A 22,480-nucleotide genomic window follows, 5' to 3' on the forward strand; every position below is an offset into this window, starting at 1 on the left:
GTATCTAACCCCTCAATGGCAGTGCCAGGACTACTCTGGTCATTGTCCTTACCATTCATCACATTACTGGGCCCAACCTTGTCACTGTGAAGGACAAACTGTTTTCCTTCTCCAGTGTAGGGAAGAACCCATTTCTCCCTACTGTGTGTTTCTTCCTTTTCAGTCTCATTTACTTTTACACTGAATGCTTCACCTCTGACACTTTGGTCACCAGTTGTGTGGAGGTTTTCCCCCACTACAGGTAATTCTCTGTGATACACCTAGGTGTCGCTGCAGTTTCACTTGACTCTGACACATCCACCTGGAGATAGCATTGGATCCCACAGATTAAGGGCTCAGTCATACAAGAAGGCCCCCCAGCCCCCCACCACGCACATACTTCAGATTCCAGCCACAAGCCCAGGTGCCCTTGTGACCAGCCAGCTATAGATGAGAAATTCCAGCGACCCCCTCCTTGGGTTTGAAGATTTGCTTGAAGAACTCAGGGAAGGACTTATGTTTATCATGTTATTAAATGGTATGATAAAGGATCCAGATGAACAGCTAAATGAAGAGCTATATAGGGCGAGGTCTGGGAGGGTCTCAAACATAGGCACTTCTGTCCCTGTGGACTTGCGGACCCTCTTGGTGTGGTTGTATTTTACAGTCTGGAAGCTCTCCAAACCCCATATTTTGGGATTTTATGGAGGGTTCATTATGAAGGAATGATCATCATCAGCTCCATCTTCAGGCCTTCTTTGGGGGCTGGATTCCAGACTGCTAATCATGACTTGGTCTTTCTGGTGACCAGCCCGTATCCACGAGCCCACCCAGACGTGCCTCATTAGAACAAAAGACACTCCTGTCACCCAGGAAATTACAAGAGTTTCAAGAACTCTGTGTCAGGAACAGAGGTCAAAATCGGTACTGCAGCAAGAGATGCTCCTAGTGTTCTTATGACTTAGGAAATTACAAGGGTTTTAGGAGCTTTGTGTCAGGGACTGGGGCAGAGACCAATATATATCTTTTCTTTATCTCACACTATCTTTTTGTCAATGCAGGAAACCAAAGATAAACTCAAAGAAACAACAACAAAGTTAACTCAAGCAAAGGAAGAAGCTGATCAGATACGGAAAAATTGTCAGGATATGATAAAAACATATCAGGTATGCTTAACTTTTCAAATTAGTAATAAAATTGCACCAAATATCAGTACTCTTGCTTAATTAATGTTTTGTATCTGTAATATTTGAAGTGTGGAATGGATTTGGTAGGACAGTTAAATAAATGACAGGTTATTTCCTGTGTTAAAGTACTTGTAGCTTAACTAGAGATCTTATTGGAGATGTTTTTAACCAAATAACACTAAAAAATATCAGAAGAACGAAGAATACAAGGAAATGTATAACTTAAAACCCACTGTGTATTATGTTACATATCTTAAGGGCTATTCTTGTTCGTACAGAATTGACATATTTAAAATCTTTCAGTACAGTCATTTTTAGATACCTAAGGTATGCATTTCACAATTTGTAAACCTAGCTGCCAAAGCCTTCACTTTCCAAAGTATAAAACTTTAAAAATTCAGTCATACTTTTTTCATTTCCTTCCCATTAGGAGTCAGAAGAAATTAAATCCAATGAGCTTGATGCCAAGCTTAGAGTCACAAAAGGAGAACTCGAAAAACAAATGCAAGAAAAATCTGACCAGCTAGAGGTGAGTGGCTTTGCTCTTTCCATACCCTGGATTGGGCAATAAATAACAGCGAGAGAAAGAATGAGTACTGTCACCCATTTGAAGGCCTTTTCGAAGGAATAAGGCAATAAATTTTAGGTCTTGTTTAATACATAATGACTTGTGGTTTCTTTTAAACTTTATAAAAGATGCATCATGCCAAAATAAAAGAACTGGAAGAGCTGAAGAGGACATTTAAGGAGGGTATGGATGAACTACGAACACTGAGAACAAAGGTAAGGAAATCTCTAGTCATGATTTCAGAGGAAGGGTAAATATCTTTAATTTTGGACTCCTAATTTTTTTAAGTATTGGGGAAACACTTTCATTCCAAAGTGAAAGAACTCAGAGGAGTAGAATATTGATTTCCTAGCAATAAAATGGATTCTTTTGTTGAAAAGATAATGTCTTCCACTTTGGTCCCTTTGAAGTATTTGCCAGACATTCCTATTTTACAGCACATTCCCTGTTTCTGTCACTTATCCCTGGCCCCTAATGTAAGGCAGTCTTATCAGCAAATTAATTGGAAAGATAGTTGAACTTTAGAACTGTAAGTGACAGAAAATAGACTTTATATTTCTCCTGGGTAGTCTTGTGCAGTTTTAATTTCTAACAGTCTAGTATAGTCTTCATTGTAAAAATAGTATCCCTTTTAATATGAATGTGAAATATCATTGTATATCTAATTCATTTCTTTAGAAATAGGCTTTTAAGTAACCACCTTGAATTTGCCATCATTTAATAATTTCTAAAGTGTCCTTCATGTACCTTTCCATTTGTTCCCTGGGCCAGTTCTTTGAGGTAGGTGGGGAAGGTCTGTCTTGTTTTCAGGTGAGGAAATGGAGATTCAGCAAAAATAATGTGACATGCTAAAACTGCTGTGACTAAATCACGAGAAATCTGAGACTGAACCCCAACATTGCTGATGTCCCATTTTATTTTCCTCACATTAATCCTTATAACTTAGCTTAGATTTTTTTTTTTTTTTTTTTTTTTTAGCAAGAGAGAGAACGAGTGTGCGAGCGTGTGAGGGGTGGGGGAGCGGTGGGGGAGGGAAAGAGAATCTCAAGCAGGCTCCATGCATAGTGCGGAGCCCAATGTGGGGCTTGATCTCATAACCCTGACATCATGACCAGAGCCAAAATCAAGAGTCTTGACGCTTAACCAACTGAGCCCCTAGCTTGGATTATTAATATATAATCACTATATTAAGAAATTAAGGAATAAGAAAATATTGTTTATAGTCTAACTTGGTTATGAATTTTGATAGGTGAAATGTCTAGAAGATGAACGATTAAGAACAGAAGATGAGTTATCCAAATATAAAGAAATTATTAATCGCCAAAAAGCTGAAATTCAGAATTTATTGGACAAAGTGAAAATTGTGGATCAGATACAGGAGCAGCATCAAAGGTATAAACCAAGCAACTTCTGTTTATGCTAATCAATAGGCTTTTTAATTCTATCTCAAGATTCTGTTATTAAATGTAATTATTACATTAAATAAGAATAATTTTATAATTTTACTAGCTAAAAAATTTAAAATTCCTGTTTTCATTTGAACTTTCTTGGATTATCTTTGAAGTTCCTATTATGGCTTCTAAAAATCAAAGTTTATATTCCCTAAATATTGGAAGTGGCAATTTATAAAACAGAATGGATTTTAGTTTCTTACTCCATTCTTTAGTGTTCAAATTTTGCTACTTACAGTACTTACTTCTAAAAGGTAGATATATATGTACATCTGTATCTTTGTGTGTATTGTAGTGCAAGGTTAGGAGCTGACATTATTCCTTGGCTTATTGTAAAACCATTTAGCTAAACTCTACTCATGACGTCACCTGGCAGAGCCTAAATTCATCCTTAATCCAAATACCTTCTTTTTGATACTGACCCAGTGGCTGCTGCTCAGTCTTGCCAAAAATCCTTACCATCATCCAGGTTGGTGCTGCGACCTCAACTGGAAATGTTAGTGACCTCTAATCCTGCCATATGTCCCGATTTACAGCCTCTCCCCCACCTCAAAGCCTCTATTCCAGACGTTCCTTCTTTGTTCCCACTTCCAGTCTCCCTCTCCTCGCTATTTACTCTTGGCAGGTGATTACCTCTTATTTACTTCACAAGAGAAGTGGGAGCTGCAGGTAACTGTTCTCGCAACCTCTTTCTGTCTCTTCGGTGAACTTGCCTTCATCTGCAGCTATTCTTCTTTCTCTTCCTTCTGTTATTACAGAACACATGTTCCTGTTCCCCTCTGAACTGAATTGTTCTCTCTACTTCTGTGGATCCCATGCTCTTCTGCCTTCTCAGGATCTTTCTGGACTATTTCTTCTTTATCCTTTATCTCTTACCTCTCTCTACTTTTTGTTTTTCTACATTTCAATATTAAAAACGTCAAAACTACTGTGATGTCCCCCCACCTTTTTCATGTCCTTCACAACCAAACATCCTTGTAGAATCATCGGTACTCTTCCTCCATGCCTCTGCCTTTCCTCCTTTTCCTCTGCACTTCAGTCTAGCTTCTACCCCAACATCCCATCAAAAACTGCTAATGCCTCCTTAAATCTAGCAGACACTTCCGAGAGTAAGCCTTGCTTGAATTTTCAGTATTAAAACCATTAAGCCCATTATCTTTCTTTTTTTTTTTTTTTAAGATTTTATTTGTTTATTTAACTGACAGAGACAGCTAGAGAAAGAACACAAGCAGGGGGAGTGGGAGAGGGAGAAGCAGGCTTCCCACCGAGCAGGGAGCCCAATGCGGGGCTCGATCCCAGGACTCTGGGATCATGACCTGAGCCGAAGGCAGACGCTTAACCAACTGAGCCACCCAGGCGCCGCAAGCCCATTATCTTTCTTGACGTGCTGTGTTCCTTTGGCTTCATATCATGCTTTCCTTGGTGTTCCTCCCCACTTTCTGGCTACTCCTTTTCTCAGTCTCCTTGGCAGCCTTCTCCTTGTCATAAAACTCTTTTGTTACTATTTTATCATACCCTGAGTGGCCCAGCTATTGCTGCAGTATGCTGTAGGACCTTCAGGTCATTATCTTCAGCCCTTTTGGCTCAGGCCCAGACATACAGGTGTCAAAGGTACCTCACACTTTTAGACTAAATGTCCCAAACTGATTTGTCCATCCCACCCATAAATATGCTCCTCTGATGTTCCTGAGATGAGTGATGAGTGGAGCATCCACATGATTTTCCAGCCCAGGAACCTGGGCATCCTTCTTGGTTTCCTTTCCTTCCCCTTATACATCTAACCAGTCACAGAGTATTATTGATGCTCATGCTTCAGTATCTTTCAAGTTCATTTATTTTTCACACCCCCACCACTGATGTCATTGTTCTTTTATCTGGAAAGCTGCCATAGCTTCTAAATGGGTTTTGTTGGTTTTTTTGTTTTATTTTTTGTGGGGTTTTTTTTTTTTGGTCTTCCCTTACAGTCCATTTCTTATACTGTAGTTAGCATAGTCTTTTTAAAAAGGAAATCTTAAAACCTTTCAGTGATTTCCCATTGCCTCAAGGACTGCCCAGTAAGTTCAGATGCCACAGCTGGCTTGGAAGATCATTAGTGACCTTGCTTCTCCCTCTGTGCTTTCTCTTTTCGCACTCTTGGGTTTCAGCAATAGTTGTTTACAAATGTGGGTTGATTGTCTCCTATGTGCATGCGCTGTATTAAGTGCTGGGGATATAGTGCTGTCCTTATCCTCATCAGTGTTGAACATGTGTTTGTTAGTACCAACAAGAAAGTCATTCTTGTTCCCTTCCCAGATCTAGCACATCCTGTTTCTTCTACCTGGAACATATTTTGTTGTCTCACTCACTCCTACTTTTTCTTCTGATCGGGAAGTAGCAAACTGTGGTCCATGAGCCAAGTCCAGCCCACTGCCTTTTTTGGTAAATAATTTTTTCTTGGAACACAGCTACTCTCATTCCTTCATGAATTATCCATGGCTGCTTTCACACTGCAGCGGCAGGGTTGAACACTTCCCACAAAGACCATATGCCGGAGAAACTTAAATTGTTTAAGTTTGGGCCTTTTACAGGAGAAGTTTGCTAGCCCCTACTGTATTAGTTTAAACACCACTTATACTAGGTTAGGCAACCCACTCTGTGCTTTTCATCATCAAAAATATTTTATCACACATGTAATTTCCTTACTTAATGGAAATTTTTGAAAGCAGGGCCCATGTCAGTCTTTCTTATACTCATAGCTCTTAGTTCCTAGCATATATTAGGTAGTCCTACAAATCCAAATAAATAATTTGGATGAATGAATAAAAGTACACTTATGAAGTATTTTATTTGAAGAAAATCCCAAACCATTAATGTAATGTCTTTTAGTAGTTTTTTTCTTAAGTATAAACTTTGTTTTTTAGAGGTAAACAAGAAGTTGAAAATTTGAAGGAAGAAGTGGAAAGTCTTAATTCTTTGATTCATGACCTACAAAAAGACATCGAAGGCAGTAGGAAAAGAGAATCTGAGTTACTACTATTTACAGAAAAGCTCACTAGTAAGAATGCGCAACTCCAATCTGAATCCAATTCTTTGCAGTCACAATTTGATAAACTTTCCTGTAGTGAAAGTCAGTTACAAAGCCAGTGTGAACAAATGAAACAGACAAATACTAATTTGGTAAGTATACATTTACATTTAACTTTTTTTTTTAAGATTTTATTTATTTATTCATGAGAGACAGAGAGAGAGAGAGAGAGGCAGAGGGAGAAGCAGGATCCCCTCTGAGCAGGGAGCCCAATGCGGGACCCGATCCCAGGACCCTGGGATCATGACCTGAGCTGAAGGCAGATGCTTAACCATCTGAGCCACCCAGGTGCCCTACATTTAACTTTTAAAGTGACATACAAGAAGCACAAATTAAATTTTCCTGTTAGCATAAACCTACTGGTAGTTAAAGTTGAGCTCTTTTTTTTATTGGCCTGATTTTCTGGTAATTTCAAATGCTGTGAGAAGTGTCAGTTTTTCCTTCTAACTTGTTTAAAGTGTCCTTTTTCCTTCCTGTTTATATCATTTATAATAAAATACCTTCCTAAAGTGTTTATGAAAAAGTATTTCACTTTTGAAAATAAGAAAACCATGGTTTTTGTCATTAGGAACTGGAATTACCACGTATATGTGTGTGTGTGTATATATATATATTTTTTTTTTTAAGATTTATTTATTGGGGGGGGAGGGGCAGATGGAGAGGGAGAGAGAGAATCTCAAGCAGACTTCCTGCTGAGTATGGAGCCTGACACGGGGCTCAATCTCATGACCCCAAAATCATGACCTGAGCCAAAATCAAGACTTAGACATTCAACTGACTGAGCCACCTAGGCACCCTTGGAATTACTATATATTTTTTAAAGTATTTCAAATCTCTAGATTTTTATAGTTTAAAAATGGTTTAATATTTCAGAGTGTCTTCAGGTTACTCAAAAATAATTTGAGATGTTAGTCCAAAATAACCAGAGACCTCTGATGTAGACTGTTTTGCATGTATAAAATGGCAAATACATTAATATGCCCCTGCATTCCCACACAAGGAATTTGAGGAGTGCAGGAAACAAAACGTGGTAAGGAGCAATTCTGGAAGAATCTACCATCAAGGACCTTGAATTTTCAGGTTTTAAACTGTGAGCAGTAATGGAAACAGGTGTTAAAATTGGTGTTTTTTGTTTGATCTCATTTAATATTTAGGAAAGTAGATTGTCAAAAGAGGAAGAACTGCGAAAAGAGGAGGTCCAGACTCTGCAAGCGGAACTCACCTGTAGACAAACAGAAGTTAAAGCATTGAGTACCCAGGTCGAAGAACTAAAAGATGAATTAGTAACCCAAAGACGTAAACATGCCTTCAGTGTCAAAGATCTTACCAAACAACTCCAGCAAGGTATAAAATTCTTGCACACTTAGACCTTAATGTTGCATCTTTTAGTCATTAAGGATTTATAGAAAAAAAATATTTTACATCAGGTTCTACCACACTGATTAGTGCTATATGTTCTCTTTAATGTATTAATGTTTATAAACCAAATCGCTAAACCTCTTGGAGTTCCATGAATAGTCTATAACATCTTCTATGCTAAAGGACATTTATTCACAGAACCCTAAAATGTGAGAGTTGGGAATATACTTGAGGACAGTAGTGTCTAAACTTTTTTGATCACATACTCCAATCAGTAAAAAGTATTTAAGCATTTGTTCTCAGATTTATATATATTTATAAATTTAAAACATGTATCACTACATTAAAAAACATGAAAAATAGAATCTGATTAAAATAAATATAATAAAAATAAAAATTAAAAACAATCTTTTCAAAGATCAGATGAAATGGAAGTATAAATGGAAATTCTAATATTTTCTCCCTACATGTGCTATGAGTTTTTTTGTGCAGCATCTAGGGTACCTGCACCCCACTTTGTAGACCTCTCTACCTTAGAGATCATTGAGCCCTAACCCTTCATCTTAGAAGAAACAGACCCAGACAGGTTATGAACGACCTGAACACAATGATTAACAGCTGGGACTGGAACCCAGATTTCTTTCATTTAAAAATTTAAACAATTTAAACTGTGCTATATGCTTGGATACAAAGATGAATAAGATATGTGTTCTGACTTCCTAATCTCTACTATTCTCGATACTTATTGGGTGAAATATAGTATTAAGATAAAAGAGATTTAGCATTTACTTAATATATTCAGATATTTGCTATAAGAATTCAGTTTGTTTTTAAAGCTATAATTGAAGGGAAATTTCTGGTATTGTAGAGGTCATCTAAATCCATCAGGACTCTGAATGTTAAGTCACTGTGCCTAGGTGATGTCATCATAGTGTTGTTTCTCTGTATTTTGTATTTGACCTGTACATTTCTAGATATCATTTTATATGAGTGACAACTATAGCCCTCCTGTCTAAAGTATTTATTCCACAAATTTCTCTTGTGTTTGTCATTTTTGCCTGAGCGATTTTAGCAATTAAAATCAGAAATAATGGGGCAAATGGTCATGATAATTGTCACAAGTAATTTCTTTTCCCTGTAGCACGAAGAAAATTAGATCAGGTGGAGAATGGAAGCTATGATAAAGAAGTCAGCAGCATGGGGAGTCGTTCTAGTTCATCAGGTAAAAAAGTTTCTGGTTTCAGTTGTTATCTAGTGACTGATTGTAAAAAGAACTAACATTTTTTTATGTTAAAAAGTGTTGATATTTTTTTTTCCCATTTTGAGTTATGAAAAGTGGTATTATTTCCAATTAAATAAGTTCTCATCATTTCCCAGGGTTTCATGTTTGTCATGGGGTTCTAGATGATCTGTCTCCCTATCTCCTATTATCTTACCTGCATCTTCTTTATTCCTTGTGACAATTTCCTCTTCCATTTTTAAATTTAGATATATCCATCCATATATAGAGAGATTTGTTATAATATGGTCTCTCTTTGGGCGCCTGGGTGGCTCAGTCGTTAAGCATCTGCCTTCAGCTCAGGTCATGATCCCGGGGTCCTGGGATCGAGCCCCGCATCAGGCTCCCTGCTCGGTGGGAAGCCTGCTTCTCCCTCTCCCACTCCGCCTGCTTGTGTTCCCTCTCACATTGTGTCTCTCTCTGTCAAATAAATAAATAAAATCTTTAAAAAAAAATATGGTCTCTCTTTTTTTTACTTTTATGTTACTTTTAACACCTGAAAACTAATGAAATGATCATTATATTTTAAGATTTTTTATATATACACATATGTTTAAATCTTTTAGCTTTTCCCATGAAATATGCCTGTGGTCTAAAGAGAAAATAGAGTCCATAAAATTATGATTGATATCATCATGGAAATGGTAATTAGCAAAATATCAGTGTATTTGTCATTTTAAAGTGCCAGGAATCATGCCAAGCACTTTAAGCTTATTATTTACTCTGGAGAATAGTTGTGTGAGGTGTTACAATTCGCATTTTAGTGATGAGGAAACGAAGGTTCAGAATGGTTCCATGACTTGCCCCAAATCCACAGTGACAGAACTCTCAGACTCTAGAATGAGTGCATGCCGTGACACTACACACCCTCCCAGGAGTTGCACATCAACTATTACAGTAGTGGGAAGATCACATAGTAGGAAGAACATGGGTTGAAACTACACATAGGTATTTATTTATTTTTTTAAAAGATTTTATTTATTTATTTGACCGAGAGAGACACAGCGAGAGAAGGAACAGAAGCAGGGGGAGCGGGAGAGGGAGAAGCAGGCTCCCCGCGGAGCAGGGAGCCCGATGCGGGGCTCGATCCCAGGACCCTGGGATCACGACCTGAGCCGAAGGCAGACGCTTAACAACTGAGCCACCCAGGTGCCCCTACACATAGGTATTTAGAACCCAGGTCTGTCATTTATTAGTGCGTGACCTTGGATAGGGTATATTACTGTCTTAAATCTACAAAATGGAGTTGAAAAAAGACTTATGTTTGTAGGGTAGAGAGGATCAGAAGTTTTTCTCCACTGATGTTAATAAAAGTAATAGCTAATATTTACTGAGTGCTTACTTATATGAACTGTTCCAAGCACTTCACATATATTAACTCATTTAAATGAGGATAACAGTCCTATGAGGTGAATACTAATCTGCCCATTTTAAGATGAAGTGACCAAGGCACAGAATTAAGTAACTTATCCAGCATCACGCAGCTAGAAAGTGGCGGAGTAGGACTCGATCCTCGGGGGGCGGGCCTCAGAGCTGAGCCCACTCTGGGGGCTGTCTGCTCTGGCTCTGGCTCTGGCTCTCAGTTTCATTTCAGACTTGTTATTCTGACTTTTTCTTGAGTTTCTTGTTTCTCTATTGCTGCTTCCTCACCCGGTTCCTGAGAGACATAATAGGCCCTTTGGCACTTAGGTCATTCATGTATTCCGAAATAAGAACTCAGGCCAGGTATGCCTTGTATTCTGTGCCCGACTCTGTTAGAGCGAATATTTGCAAATTATACTAGAAGAAATAATATGTGACATTAGCAGATGACTCTAGACTGAATACAGTACCTAAACTGATTTTTTTTTTTTTTTTTTTTTTTGGTCTTCAGGGTCCCTCAATGCTCGAAGCAGTGCAGAAGATCGATCTCCAGAAAATACCGGGTCGTCAGGAGCTGTGGATAACTTTCCAGAAGTGGACAAGGCCATGTTGATTGAGAGGATCGTAAGGCTGCAAAAAGCACATGCCCGGAAAAATGAAAAGATAGAATTTATGGAAGATCATATCAAACAGTTAGTGGAAGAAATTAGGAAAAAAACAAAGTATGTATTATATAACACAATCTGTGTTTGAAATATCATTACTTATATGGTAAAGTTACTGTTTTCAAAATCATATCAAGAGCCAATCTTTCAAAAAATAATTTTTTTTTTTTTAAAGATTTTATTTATTTGACAGTGAGAGAGGAACACAAACAGGGGGAGTGGGAGAGGGAGAAGCAGGCTTCCCGCAGGGCTCCATCCCAGGACCCTGGGATCATGACCTGAGCTGAAGGCAGACGCTTAATGACTGAGCCACCCAGGCGCCCCTCAAAAAATAATTCTTAATTGTAGTCGTTCAGTTCCCAGTCTTTTATTGATCACTTACTATGTTCTAGGTTTTGGGAATACAGAGATGAAAGAAAACAGGTCTTTAAGGTGATCTAGAATTCAATAGATCTTAATTTTTTTAGGATACTAAAATAACGGGTTTAATAAAAGCACTCTGTTAGCTTTTGATTTTCATGACTGTGGCTCTAAGAGAGATATGGGGTTGTGGATTATCTTTCCTGTTGGGTAGGATGTAGTGGGTAATTTATTGGGCACCTGCCAAGTACAAGATTCTGTGCCTATGACTTTAAACTTTCATTGATTTCTTAAAACGGACAAATAACTGGTGGTGTTCAGGTCAAATCACTAAATGTTCCAGAGTCACCACTAATCCAGTAAGTGACAGACCAAGAGCTGGGGATCTGGGCCCAGCTGGGACTAGGTCAGTGTGACCTAAAGTCAAAAACTGGCTTCTCGAGCTCCCAGTAGCTGGGCACCAGGGGCCTTGAGCTAAGAACCGGCCTTTTGAACGGTGACCTTGGGGGCCTCAGGGCGTCCTGGCCCCTGAGCAGGGGGTACTGGCTTTCCGTGAGGTGGGCGGGATGCCTGGTCAGCACAGCCTGGAATCTGCCATGCAGTGTGTTCCATACACGTTTAGTTTGCACTAATATTCTTTGCTTTGGTACTCTGAAACCTTACTTTTTCTCAGTCACGTTTATGAGACGTATTTTCATGCACTTTTGTTTTCTATTTTGTCCCCCTGCTAACTGGCCTCTGGCATGGTTGTTTGTTTTTTTTTTTTTCATCTCACCTGCGGGTTCTCCATCCTGACCCTGTAGCCTGTGATCTTTCCTCTTCATCCCTCCAGTGGCTTGTTCTCCCCTCCCGGGAGCTGGGCTCTCTGGGGCTTGGGCCTTCCTTCCTCACCTGGTAAAAAGGAAAAAAAAATTGCTGTGCAAAATTCCTCTTACAAATACCATATTCTTTTAAGATGTATTTTTTATATATTGCAACTTTTTACCCATGACTTTATAATTTTTATTTTGAAATAATTTTAGACTTAGAGAAAAGTTGGCCCATGACTTTTAAAAGAAAAAGAAGGGGTGCCTGGGTGGCTCAGTTGGTTAAGTCTGACTCTTGATTTCAGCTCAGGTCGTAATCTCAGTGTCTCAAGATTGAGCCCTGTGCCGCCACCTCCCCCCGCCCCCGGTCCCCTGCTCGCACATACATTCATGTGCACGTGCTCTGTCTCTAAAATCTTTTTTTTTCTTAAGATTTTATTTATTTATTTGACAGAGACACAGAGAGGGAACACAAGCAGGGGGAGTGGGAGAGGGAGAAGCAGGCTTCCCGCAGAGCAGGGAGCCCGATGTGGGGCGTGATCCCAGAACTTCGGGATCATGACCCCAGCCAAAGGCAGACGCTTAATGACCAAGCCACCCAGGCACCCTTAAATAAATAAATCTTTTTAAAAAAATGAATAAAGTTCTAAGTTTAATAACAAGAAAATAGAAAATATTAACTGAAATGGTGTAATAAATTGCTCAAAAATATTTTGATTAGGGGCACCTGGGTGGCTCAGTAGGTTGGGTGTCTGCCTTCAGGTAGGGTCATGTTCCTGGGGTTCTGAGATCAAGCCCCACATCGGGCTTTCTGCTCAGCGGGGAGCCTGCTTCTCCCTCTCCCTCTGCCTGCAGCTCCCTCTGCTTATGCTCTGTCTCTGTCAAATAAATAAATAAACTCTTTTAAAAAATTTAAAATATTTTGATTAAAGTAATAAGGAAAGAAATAGAAAAACAATGTTTATACATCTTTAATGTAAATACCATATTAAACAAAAATGGGATTAAGACATCATCTGGGGGCACCTAGGTGGCTCAGTCAGGTAAGCATCTGCTTTCAGCTCAGGTCATGATCCCAGAGTTCTGGGATTGAGCCCCAAGTCCGGCTTCCTGCACACCGGGGAGTCTGTGCTGCTTCCTCTCCCTCTGCCCCTCCCCCCTGCTTGTAGGTGCACGCACTCTCTCAAAATCTTTAAAAAAAAAGATACCATGTGAATAAGAAAATTTATTTTCTAACATTACTGTTATTAACCTAATAGGTACTTGTTTTATGCTAATCATCTTCATGCTTATGATTAGTTGACTCTTGTAAATTTTAATGTTTTTAATTCTGCAAGTATATAACTGACAGTGTCATTTTATTTTGCAGAATAATTCAGAGTTACATTTTACGGGAAGAATCAGGCACACTTTCTTCAGAGGCATCTGATTTTAACAAAGTCCATTTAAGTAGACGGGGCGGCATTATGGCATCTTTATATACATCCCATCCAGCTGATAGTGGATTAACATTGGACCTCTCTTTGGAGATCAACAGAAAATTACAGGCTGTTTTGGAGGATACATTACTAAAAAATATTACTTTGAAGGTATCTGTGTTTCTCATTTACTTACAGCCAGTAAGTAAGCATGGCATAATGGTGCCTCTTTCATAGTGTGAGCTAGCCTGTAAATGGACTAGTTCTGTAATGCAAGGTAGCCATTTTACCTGGAGATAAAATTTTTGTGTTTTTCTTGAAAAATAAAATTTTTTAAGCTAGGAAGGAAAGGAAGAAAGAGCAAAAAATCAGCTTAGCTGTTGTACAGACAGTTTATTTTGCAGTGGGTGGCCTTTGACCTGTATAATTAGTTATAATCAATCGCAGAGACTCTATTTTAAGTTTAAGGCATTCATTTTCTAATGTATTTTCCAGCTTTACTTTTGCAGCTTTTACCCGACCCAGCTATTCTATTTGTGCTATGTTTGGGCCTTGAGAGTTAGTAAATAAAGTTGTAAATCTAGTAATAAATCTATGCACTAAAATTTGCTGTAGCTTCAGTAAAGATTCTGAAATGTACAGGACTTACTTACTGAAAACTGCTGTGCACCTGGTTTATGCCACAGAGCACTGAAGACTAATCCTCACCCTTTCAGTGTCAAAATTTAAGCAAAAATAGTTCAAACTGAATCTATATACTTATGATAATGGTTCTGTTTTCTTTCCCCCTTTTTCTTACTGGTAAAGGAAAATCTACAAACACTTGGAACAGAAATAGAACGTCTTATTAAACACCAGCATGAACTAGAACAGAGGACGAAGAAAACCTAACACGTAGCTCTTGGTCACTAAACACAAAAGCCACATAAGGAGCAGGTGCCACTGCCCAGTATTGTTGGAAAATTTTCCCTGCTTTGTGTGTCAGCCAGTAAAAAATTGTTTTGCTTCATCTGTATAAAAAAGTATCCTTTTACAATACGAATGCATTGCTGTGTATACTGTAAGAGAATGAGCTTTGATGAAATTTGTATAGTGACAGCCTGTCACTGAATCAGAACAACTGAAATTGCTAATAGTCCTATGAAGTGCTGAACATTTTTGCAAGGGCTTTTGAAAACCCCTTCTCCATATTTCTTCCTTTGAAACTATATTATGTCAAAAATGATTCAGCTTTTTAAAATTATGCATGAAAGGACACGTGTTAATCATTCAGTAATATGCTATTTCTCCAACATGAAGAAAACTAAAGTGATTAAAATTTTGTTTGACATTCCAGTATAACATTTGACTGTATTTTAGGGATGCCAGTGAGTCCTTAAATCTTTTAATTTTAATGGAAGCTAATAGGAAAGCCAGCGCTTGGTAGCTAGCAGTTATCAGACATTGCATGCCTCTGTCAGGTTTCCTTATCTGTGCTAGGTACGTTTTTTTCAGATTCAAATTGTTTGAGTTAAGGTTGAGTTTTTTTATTTTTCAGTTACACAAAATATGATTTTAAATAACATGCTCACTTAGATTTGTGGACTTCAGTTGTATTTTAAAATGTGAAATAGATTAGTCATTAGAGCAGAGAGATGAATAATGAATTCTTTGAAACTGGAATACTTTAGTTTTACTAACATGAAATGTAAAGATAAATGTTTAAGATATTTATGAAGAACCATTTCCCAAGAGAATCCAGCATATGGCTCTGTTAACCATTTCATTTGGTACCATTCCTTACCATTATATAATTATATATTCCAGTGGAGTGATCTTATAGTCCCCAATGTGATGTGTTTCAATATATTTATTTAAAATACAAAATAATTACATCTCTGTAACCAAAGGAATTTTAGAGCCAAATTTGTGTATCCTAATGGATTTTTACAATATTTATTTAAGATGTGCACTTAAATGTTGCCAGTCATAGTATCAGTATTTCTACATCATTGAATTTTGTTCCTTCCTCTTGTAATTTGTAACTTATTATCATTTCTGAGTGTGGCTTTTCACATTTCATTATATTCGGATCATCTCTGTAATAGGTTACCTTGGCTAATATGCAGATGTTGCCACAGGTGTCACTTTTGTTTTAGATTTTTGCATCCTTTTTTCTCTCCTTAAGAGAAGTAAGCTTTGGGATGATGAATTAACCTTTAAGGAGTTGTATGGCTCTAAAAGTTGGGCTCATGGTGGCAATATCCCTTTAATGTGTTTTAACGTTTTTTTTAATCAACATTGTTTAAAAAGATCATTTACTACATTTTTACTAAGGATTTAATGCAGCATCTTATTTTTTCTGTAAATCAAGTTATATCTTGCCATCCAAAAACAAAATCTTTTCAAAATGGAAATATAAGTCCAAAAAACACCTTTTTTTTAAAATAGCTATAACAAGTGTTAGTCGTACCATAATGTGTCTTGTTCTTTTTACCAATAATAATTTATCAAAATAAAGTAAGAGGGAGTAAGTGCAAACAAATCTGAATTATTTTCCCATTTTTCTAGACATACTATTGATATTCCTAAAGACTCCTTAGAGTAGCCAACATAACTAAATTTCATGACTTCTTCTGTAATGGAGATTCATACACTACAATATTTGTTTTTTTCTTCCAAGACACAAAATGTGTGAATGGAGACCAAGTAGTGATCAGATCTATAGTGTCCTATGTCTATACACTTTCTAAAAATATATACATTTTATTGCATACAAAAGTGAAACATTCCAATATTAACATGTGTGCCACACCATTCATTTGGAGAACTCAAATGGTGACACTACTTTAGAGGAAGGCTGTTTATTATAAACAACATTCTGACTTATTTTTCAAGCTATGGAAAATTTTTGAAGAAAATGCTTTTATTTTCCTTTTGTTCTTCAGTTTCTACTGTATCTTTTTGTGTATGGATTAGACCTGAGCAAAGTAATGTACAAAGATGTGCATATGTCAGATCTTTATACCAATCACAAAAAGCTGCTAATGTAAGGATTTAGAGGGTCTTCTACTCTTAATATATTGAATGTATGGAGAGAAGAATGGGTGTCTAGAAAAGGAAAATGGTCTGGATAAACCTGAGATCTGGGGCAAAATTTATATGTTCATTATTAGTTATACACATCAAAGGCTGTTTTGGCTACTTAGCACTGTTTTGGTTTCTTTGAGCAGGAAATTATTTTTTTGTGTGTGTACATCTGCATATGCTTTTCTAGGTTTTAATTTTGAAGTGAATTCTTACTGTGACTCCCTTTTTTCCCAAACCACTTCAAACTTTAGCCTGCTCAGTGTTAAGGATTGAAAATAGTGGGTTTGAGCAAAGAAATGGGTTTGAACTTTGGTGTTGTGTGTGGTTTTTTTTTTTTTTTTAACTTTCTATCTTCATCACCATTTAAAGTGATTTATCTTGAATTAAATTTTATCAGGCTACCAGCATGTTAGTATTCACACATGTATTGAAAACCTGCTATTGCCAGGCAGCATCTGGGGTATTGTGGTTTTATTGGTGAACAAATCAGACAGGGCTCTTGCTGTCCTCATGGCACTGTGGTCTAGTTACAATGGTGGGAGGCGGTAGGAGCCACTCTTTGAGCCCCTGCCGCAGAAGGAAGGAGGTTAATCGACTTGTGCATATAGTGGCCCAGAAATCTCACTGTGGCATGAAGCTTTGGGAAATGAATCCTTGCTCTGGGGTATGCTGAGAGCAGATGGTCTCACGATGGTCTGTGCATTCTCTAACTGTCACAGTTTGATGTTTAATTATTCTTGAAGAAAAAAAATCAAAGACCGTAAAAAGATACTTGATTTTTGCCCTTTTAGTAAATTGTTAATGCCTACTTGATGCTCACAAAGAGGAATCTAATCATGTTTTCATGTATATTCCTAAACTTCGTTTTACCAGCATATTATTTTCTAAAGATTTTTTGCATATAAATTTAAACCAAGATTTACTGGTAGAAAGAAACCAAAACATTAAAAACCATTAATATTGTAAATGCTACTGTAGTGAAAATATTTTTATCAGTCATGTTGCTACTCAGTATGGTTAGTTTGCCTTATGAATGTTGACTCTAGTAGCCTGTTTTTCAATATCCTTTTTTTAAAACAAAACAGTCTTTTTTTGACACTAAGATTGTTAATTTTTAACACCAGTTGGTGGCACTAGAAACCTGAAATTTTTCAAGGCTCTGAACAAGAGAAAATAATTGAAAAAGTATCCAAACATGAAGAATTTTTAGGAGGATAAATGAAAAATATAATTGTATATTAAAGATGTATTTTCTGGGATGGATTCCTTTTTTAAAATGCATATGGCTGTCCATTTTGACTACAATGATGAAACTTGTTTATCTTCCAAAAGTTCATATATATACGTGTGCATTGTACAGATAATCTTTAATTTGATTACACTGTTCATTTTGTAAATATGTTTCTGTATAAAATGAAGCTTTTCAAGAGAATTCTATGTATATATTGTACTTATTAAATAGGTAATGCCTGTTTACTAAGTTGTATTTTAGTAGCATCTCTGATTATTTATTTACATACACGACTTGCTAGACAGACTGATTCTCCAGACTGTTGGCAAGGCTGCTTCAGATTGCTTGGATTTTCTTTTTTAAATCACACTAGGGATTTTTGCTTTCCACAGTTATCTTTATTATACCAATTATTAGAAGTCACTGAACAATAGTAAACAGATTAAATTGAATGCCAGGTTCTATTTCAAATTTGTGTTTTAATTGGTAACAAAATTTGACCTTTTACAAAAGGCAGATTTTCACATGCCTGTTTTCACATGGACATTTTCACATGCCTGTGTGAAAATTTCTCATTGAACTTGATAAGCCAGTAATATATTCATGTTTTCCACAAATCCATGTACTCACTTGCCCAAATTACCTAGCCTTAATAATAAGGATCTAATATGTTCAATAAAAACCTATCGAAATGGCATTAATTTCATGAAGTTAACGTGTGTGGTAGTTATTTCACATCATGCCGTGTTGTTTTCCATTTCTCTCAAGTTCTAGCACACTTAAATTATGCCACATACCTTCATGACTTCACTACTGGAAAGAATCCCCTAAAATCAGGATCCTTGGAATAAGAGTAGAATTAAAAGAATAGAGGAAGCTTAGGTGACGTCCTCAATAGTCTGCTTTCTGGTAGCCTACGGATTTGTCTGCAAGGAAAGGAATGTAGGCAGGAAGAGAGTGAGTGAAGGGAAGGGATACTGGCTGTGGTAGGTATTTTTTTATTTTATTTTTTATTTTGGCTTGTAGTTCTTAACTGGTCAGTGGACCCTCAGGCATGAGATTGGAAAGACCATTCCGCTGAATTTATATCCATGTCTGTTTTGTTCTTAATAACCGCTCCAGTCAATGAATGTAGAATGAGGACACACTGCATTAGGACTAGAAGCTTAAGAGGATGCCTGTGTCTGACGAGGACCAATGAGGTTTTAATGATTGAGAACAATGTGACCGGACTTGGCGTTCCTGCCTCTGTAGAGATGCCCTAGAGATTCCTACATTATATGTAAGAGACTTGATTCTTGGTGGTGGTTTTTTTTTAAACATGCATTTAAGAAATATGCTATTTCTGAGGAATTTTCAGCCTTGTTTTACTTTTTGATTGCCCGAAGGTCACGCTGTTTGCCAGATAGGCTATCTCCCCTCCTAACTGCACTCCCAAAAAAAGAGATAGGATGTTATATTCCAGAGAGGAATCTCTACCATTAACACATTGCAGGAATAGTTCAATTGTCCATTTAGGATCCACTGAAATAAAAAACGTTATTGAGAGTCAACTGCTAGTTGCATTAACGGGAATATATTAAATACACGAGTGGTTTTCTACACAATTTCACCCTATAGTCTTTGTTTTTAATAAATAAAGGCCCAAGGGCAGTAAGTAGTGTGTTTGTGTGTATTTTCAGCACCCTCTGACTTTGCTGGTCCCAGGAAATACCAGTTAAACTTGCCGCACTACCTGTCATTTCTTGGGTTCTTTTTATAAGCTCTGACTAAGTGAGACACCTGGAAATGCCCATCACCCTGGCCGCCCTTGCTGCAGGTTTGAGCTGTTTCTGCCCTCCCCATAGGGGAAACACTCTCAGTGTCTGTTCTTCCACCAGAGCCCCCTTAGATCCCATCTCCCCGCAAACCAGGTCCCCATGGGCCTGTGCCAATCAATGGAGGGTGCTGTTGGATTTTGTGTATTGTTATTGTGTGAATTTAGGACAAGGGTGGAGGGAGACCCTGCTGAGACAGGCCAGAAAGACTCTGTTTCTGGCATCCTGATTGGAATTCAGAACTCACTTTGCCGTAGAAATATTTTAGGGGCGCCTGGATGGCTCAGCTGGGAAAGCGCCTGACTTGATTTTGGCTCAGATCATGATCTCAGGGTCGTGAAATCAAGCTCCATGTCAGGCTCTGCGCTGGGCATGGAGCCTGCTTGGGATTCTCTCTCGCCCTCTGTGCCTCCCTGCTCACACGTGCTCTCTCTCTCTCTCAAAAAAAAAAAAAAACTTATTTAAATAATACTTTATTCAAAACTTATGGATAAAAGGGGCTTTGAGTGCTTGCCTGAAATGTTTCTTACCTTCTTTCTCTACTTTTATGAGGTTCAGTGTCTTCTAAGCTCCAAGGCACCAACTTTCAAAAAAACGTTGAAGCAGAAGCCTGGAAGCCAGGCTCTGTGGTGGGATGATGTTCCCCATGCTCAAGCTGCCGGTGCCTCCTGAGAACTCAACTGGATGATCCAATCTCACAAGTTGTTCTGACGTCATAGCGGCTACTGGTATCTCTCGTGTGCCCAAGCTGTCAAGCCCAAATGCCACCGATGGATTTTATTATTTTTTTAAGACTTTATTTTTTTTAAGATAGTTACTTATTTTTTTTTAAGATTTTATTTATCCATTTGGCAGAGACAGCAAGAGCAGTAACATGAGCAAGGGGGAGTGGCAGAGGGAGAAGCAGGCTCCCCGCTGAGCAGGGAGCCTGATGTGGGGCTCGATCCCAGGACCCTGGGATCATGACCTGAGCCGAAGGCAGACGCTTAACGACTGAGCCACCCAGGTGCCCCCAGAAGACACCCTTGTTGAGGTTCTGTGGTGCTTTCAAAGCAGTCTAGATAGCTCAAATACTCCCGAAGCAGATGACTTGTGTTTTGGTAGAACAGGCTGTTTGCGGACCCTAAGACTAGGCCATGATGCTCAGCAAGACACACAGGTAAACTCTTTTTTTTTTTTTCATCCTTTCCTAAATGTTCTGCCTCCCTTTGAATTAATTGAATATTTTATATGATACAATTATATCACTACAGTTGGCTTCTGAGTTACGCCTCATTTTAAAATGTTTTCGTTGCTGCCTTAGGGTTTACAAAATATCTTTAAAATATGAATTGGTTTGTGTATTTGTGAGTCCTCATTGTGCAGGGACCGTGCTAATCATCTGTGATGGACCCCTTATTTACCACTGCTGAAGGGAACCCCTTTTCTGTTTCTTCTGCCTACTTGAGACGTAGGCGATGAGCAGGAAAGACTGGTAGGCCTTTCAGAAGCACAGATCCCAGAGATGAAAAAGTGCTCCAAGACAGAACATCCAGTCCCAGAGTGACCAGATTTTCAGGTTCCACAGACTAGTAAAATTTCAAAAACAAAATTCTGAGCTGATGGACTTCTATTTTGCCAAGTAGGGATCAAAAAGAATGAGCACTTATCAGCATAATATCATAAAAGACAAGATGCTTTATCACTAAAAAAAGTGGTTGAAAAGTTCAAACTTTTAAACTGAATGAGTGTAGCTCTGAAACACTGCCTATGTTTTTCTCAGCTCACTGTAGCCTGGGTTGCAAACCACCCACCCGGTGCAACCCCTCATAAGAAAATCAGGAAAAAGGCCTTCGGGTGGAAAGTGATTTACCTGAGGTCACACGTTAATAAGCCTCTTTCTTGCAGTTCCAGACTCTGCTGCCCCTGATGGTGCCTAAAACACGGTGAATTTAATCTGCACACCCTCCTAGTTCTGTACGTCCTTGAAACCAAATGCATTCAGGAAGTTCTGAGGTGGAAGATGTGTGGATTATTGATTTATTGCCTCTCAGATCCCAATGCATTCTTTAATACCTGCTCTGTGATAAACAAGAGAATTCCTGTAACCATTTCTCCTTTTAAATGAGCATGGTGTCAAGCTTCCTCAGTAGAGGACAATGGAGGCACATTACAGGAAGAAGAGGCTTCTGGAAGTTTCAGGCAGGGGCTGAGTTTCAGACTTGGGAGGACGGCCGATGGAGACTGCCCCAGCCATCCCTCTGCAACCTTGTAGCACTTGGTGATAACCTTTCTGTGGCCTTCTTGACATGGAAACTAAAGCCCCCACATGGCTACACACAGTTACTTGTCCAGAGAGTCACAGTCACACGCAGCATAGCCACTGCACGTCCACACCACTAGTTGCTGGCTGTCTGCTTCCCTGCCAGCCCTTCGGAGGGTAGCCTATCTACTGCTTGCCCGGCGACTCCGGACCAGCTCCAGGCTGGCCAAACCAGCGAACATCTCTGCTACCCGGTGGGCTGAACCACATGTTTCCCAGCAAGGTCTGAACCCCTTCCAGGTTTGTGCTTCCTCAAGTACTCTCCCTGAGTCCTAGTGTACCACCTAGAATTTTCTTATATTTACTCTTTTATCATAGGTAATAATTCTTCGTATTAAACTCTGGCTGAACCTACTGTGTTGTTTCTCTCTCCTGACTGGACCCAGACTGAAGGTGAGAGTGAAGTATGTTGGACAACCTCCTGAAAAGGCACAAAGACAAGGGGTTGACCTTTGATACTCAGAAGCTTAATGTTTAACAAAACAAAGATATCATTGCTTCTCATTCTGTCATCTAACAATATATACAGTATCATTATTTATGGGCAAAGCACCATGGGAGTG

At 38.4% G+C, this 22,480-nt stretch overlaps 1 protein-coding gene across 2 annotated transcripts in view; it reads left to right on the top strand.

Moving 5' to 3' along the window:
• Nucleotides 1-18,504, top strand: part of CCDC186 (coiled-coil domain containing 186) — a 48,917-nt gene extending 30,413 nt beyond the window's left edge. For both annotated transcript variants that reach the window (XM_025880684.2, XM_025880686.2), the window contains 10 exons: nucleotides 1,041-1,145; nucleotides 1,597-1,695; nucleotides 1,863-1,949; nucleotides 2,984-3,126; nucleotides 6,086-6,341; nucleotides 7,404-7,593; nucleotides 8,750-8,830; nucleotides 10,761-10,971; nucleotides 13,450-13,669; nucleotides 14,306-18,504. In XM_025880684.2, coding sequence (XP_025736469.1) covers nucleotides 1,041-1,145; nucleotides 1,597-1,695; nucleotides 1,863-1,949; nucleotides 2,984-3,126; nucleotides 6,086-6,341; nucleotides 7,404-7,593; nucleotides 8,750-8,830; nucleotides 10,761-10,971; nucleotides 13,450-13,669; nucleotides 14,306-14,389 — 1,476 coding nt within the window. In that variant the 3' untranslated portion in view covers nucleotides 14,390-18,504. The remainder of the gene's footprint in view (nucleotides 1-1,040; nucleotides 1,146-1,596; nucleotides 1,696-1,862; nucleotides 1,950-2,983; nucleotides 3,127-6,085; nucleotides 6,342-7,403; nucleotides 7,594-8,749; nucleotides 8,831-10,760; nucleotides 10,972-13,449; nucleotides 13,670-14,305) is intronic.
• Nucleotides 18,505-22,480: the final 3,976 nt, after the last annotated feature.

Source organism: Callorhinus ursinus, unplaced genomic scaffold (assembly GCF_003265705.2).
Source record: "Callorhinus ursinus isolate GAN/ISIS: 27379988/994484 unplaced genomic scaffold, GSC_fseal_2.0 scaffold20, whole genome shotgun sequence".
NCBI lineage: Eukaryota > Metazoa > Chordata > Mammalia > Carnivora > Otariidae > Callorhinus > Callorhinus ursinus.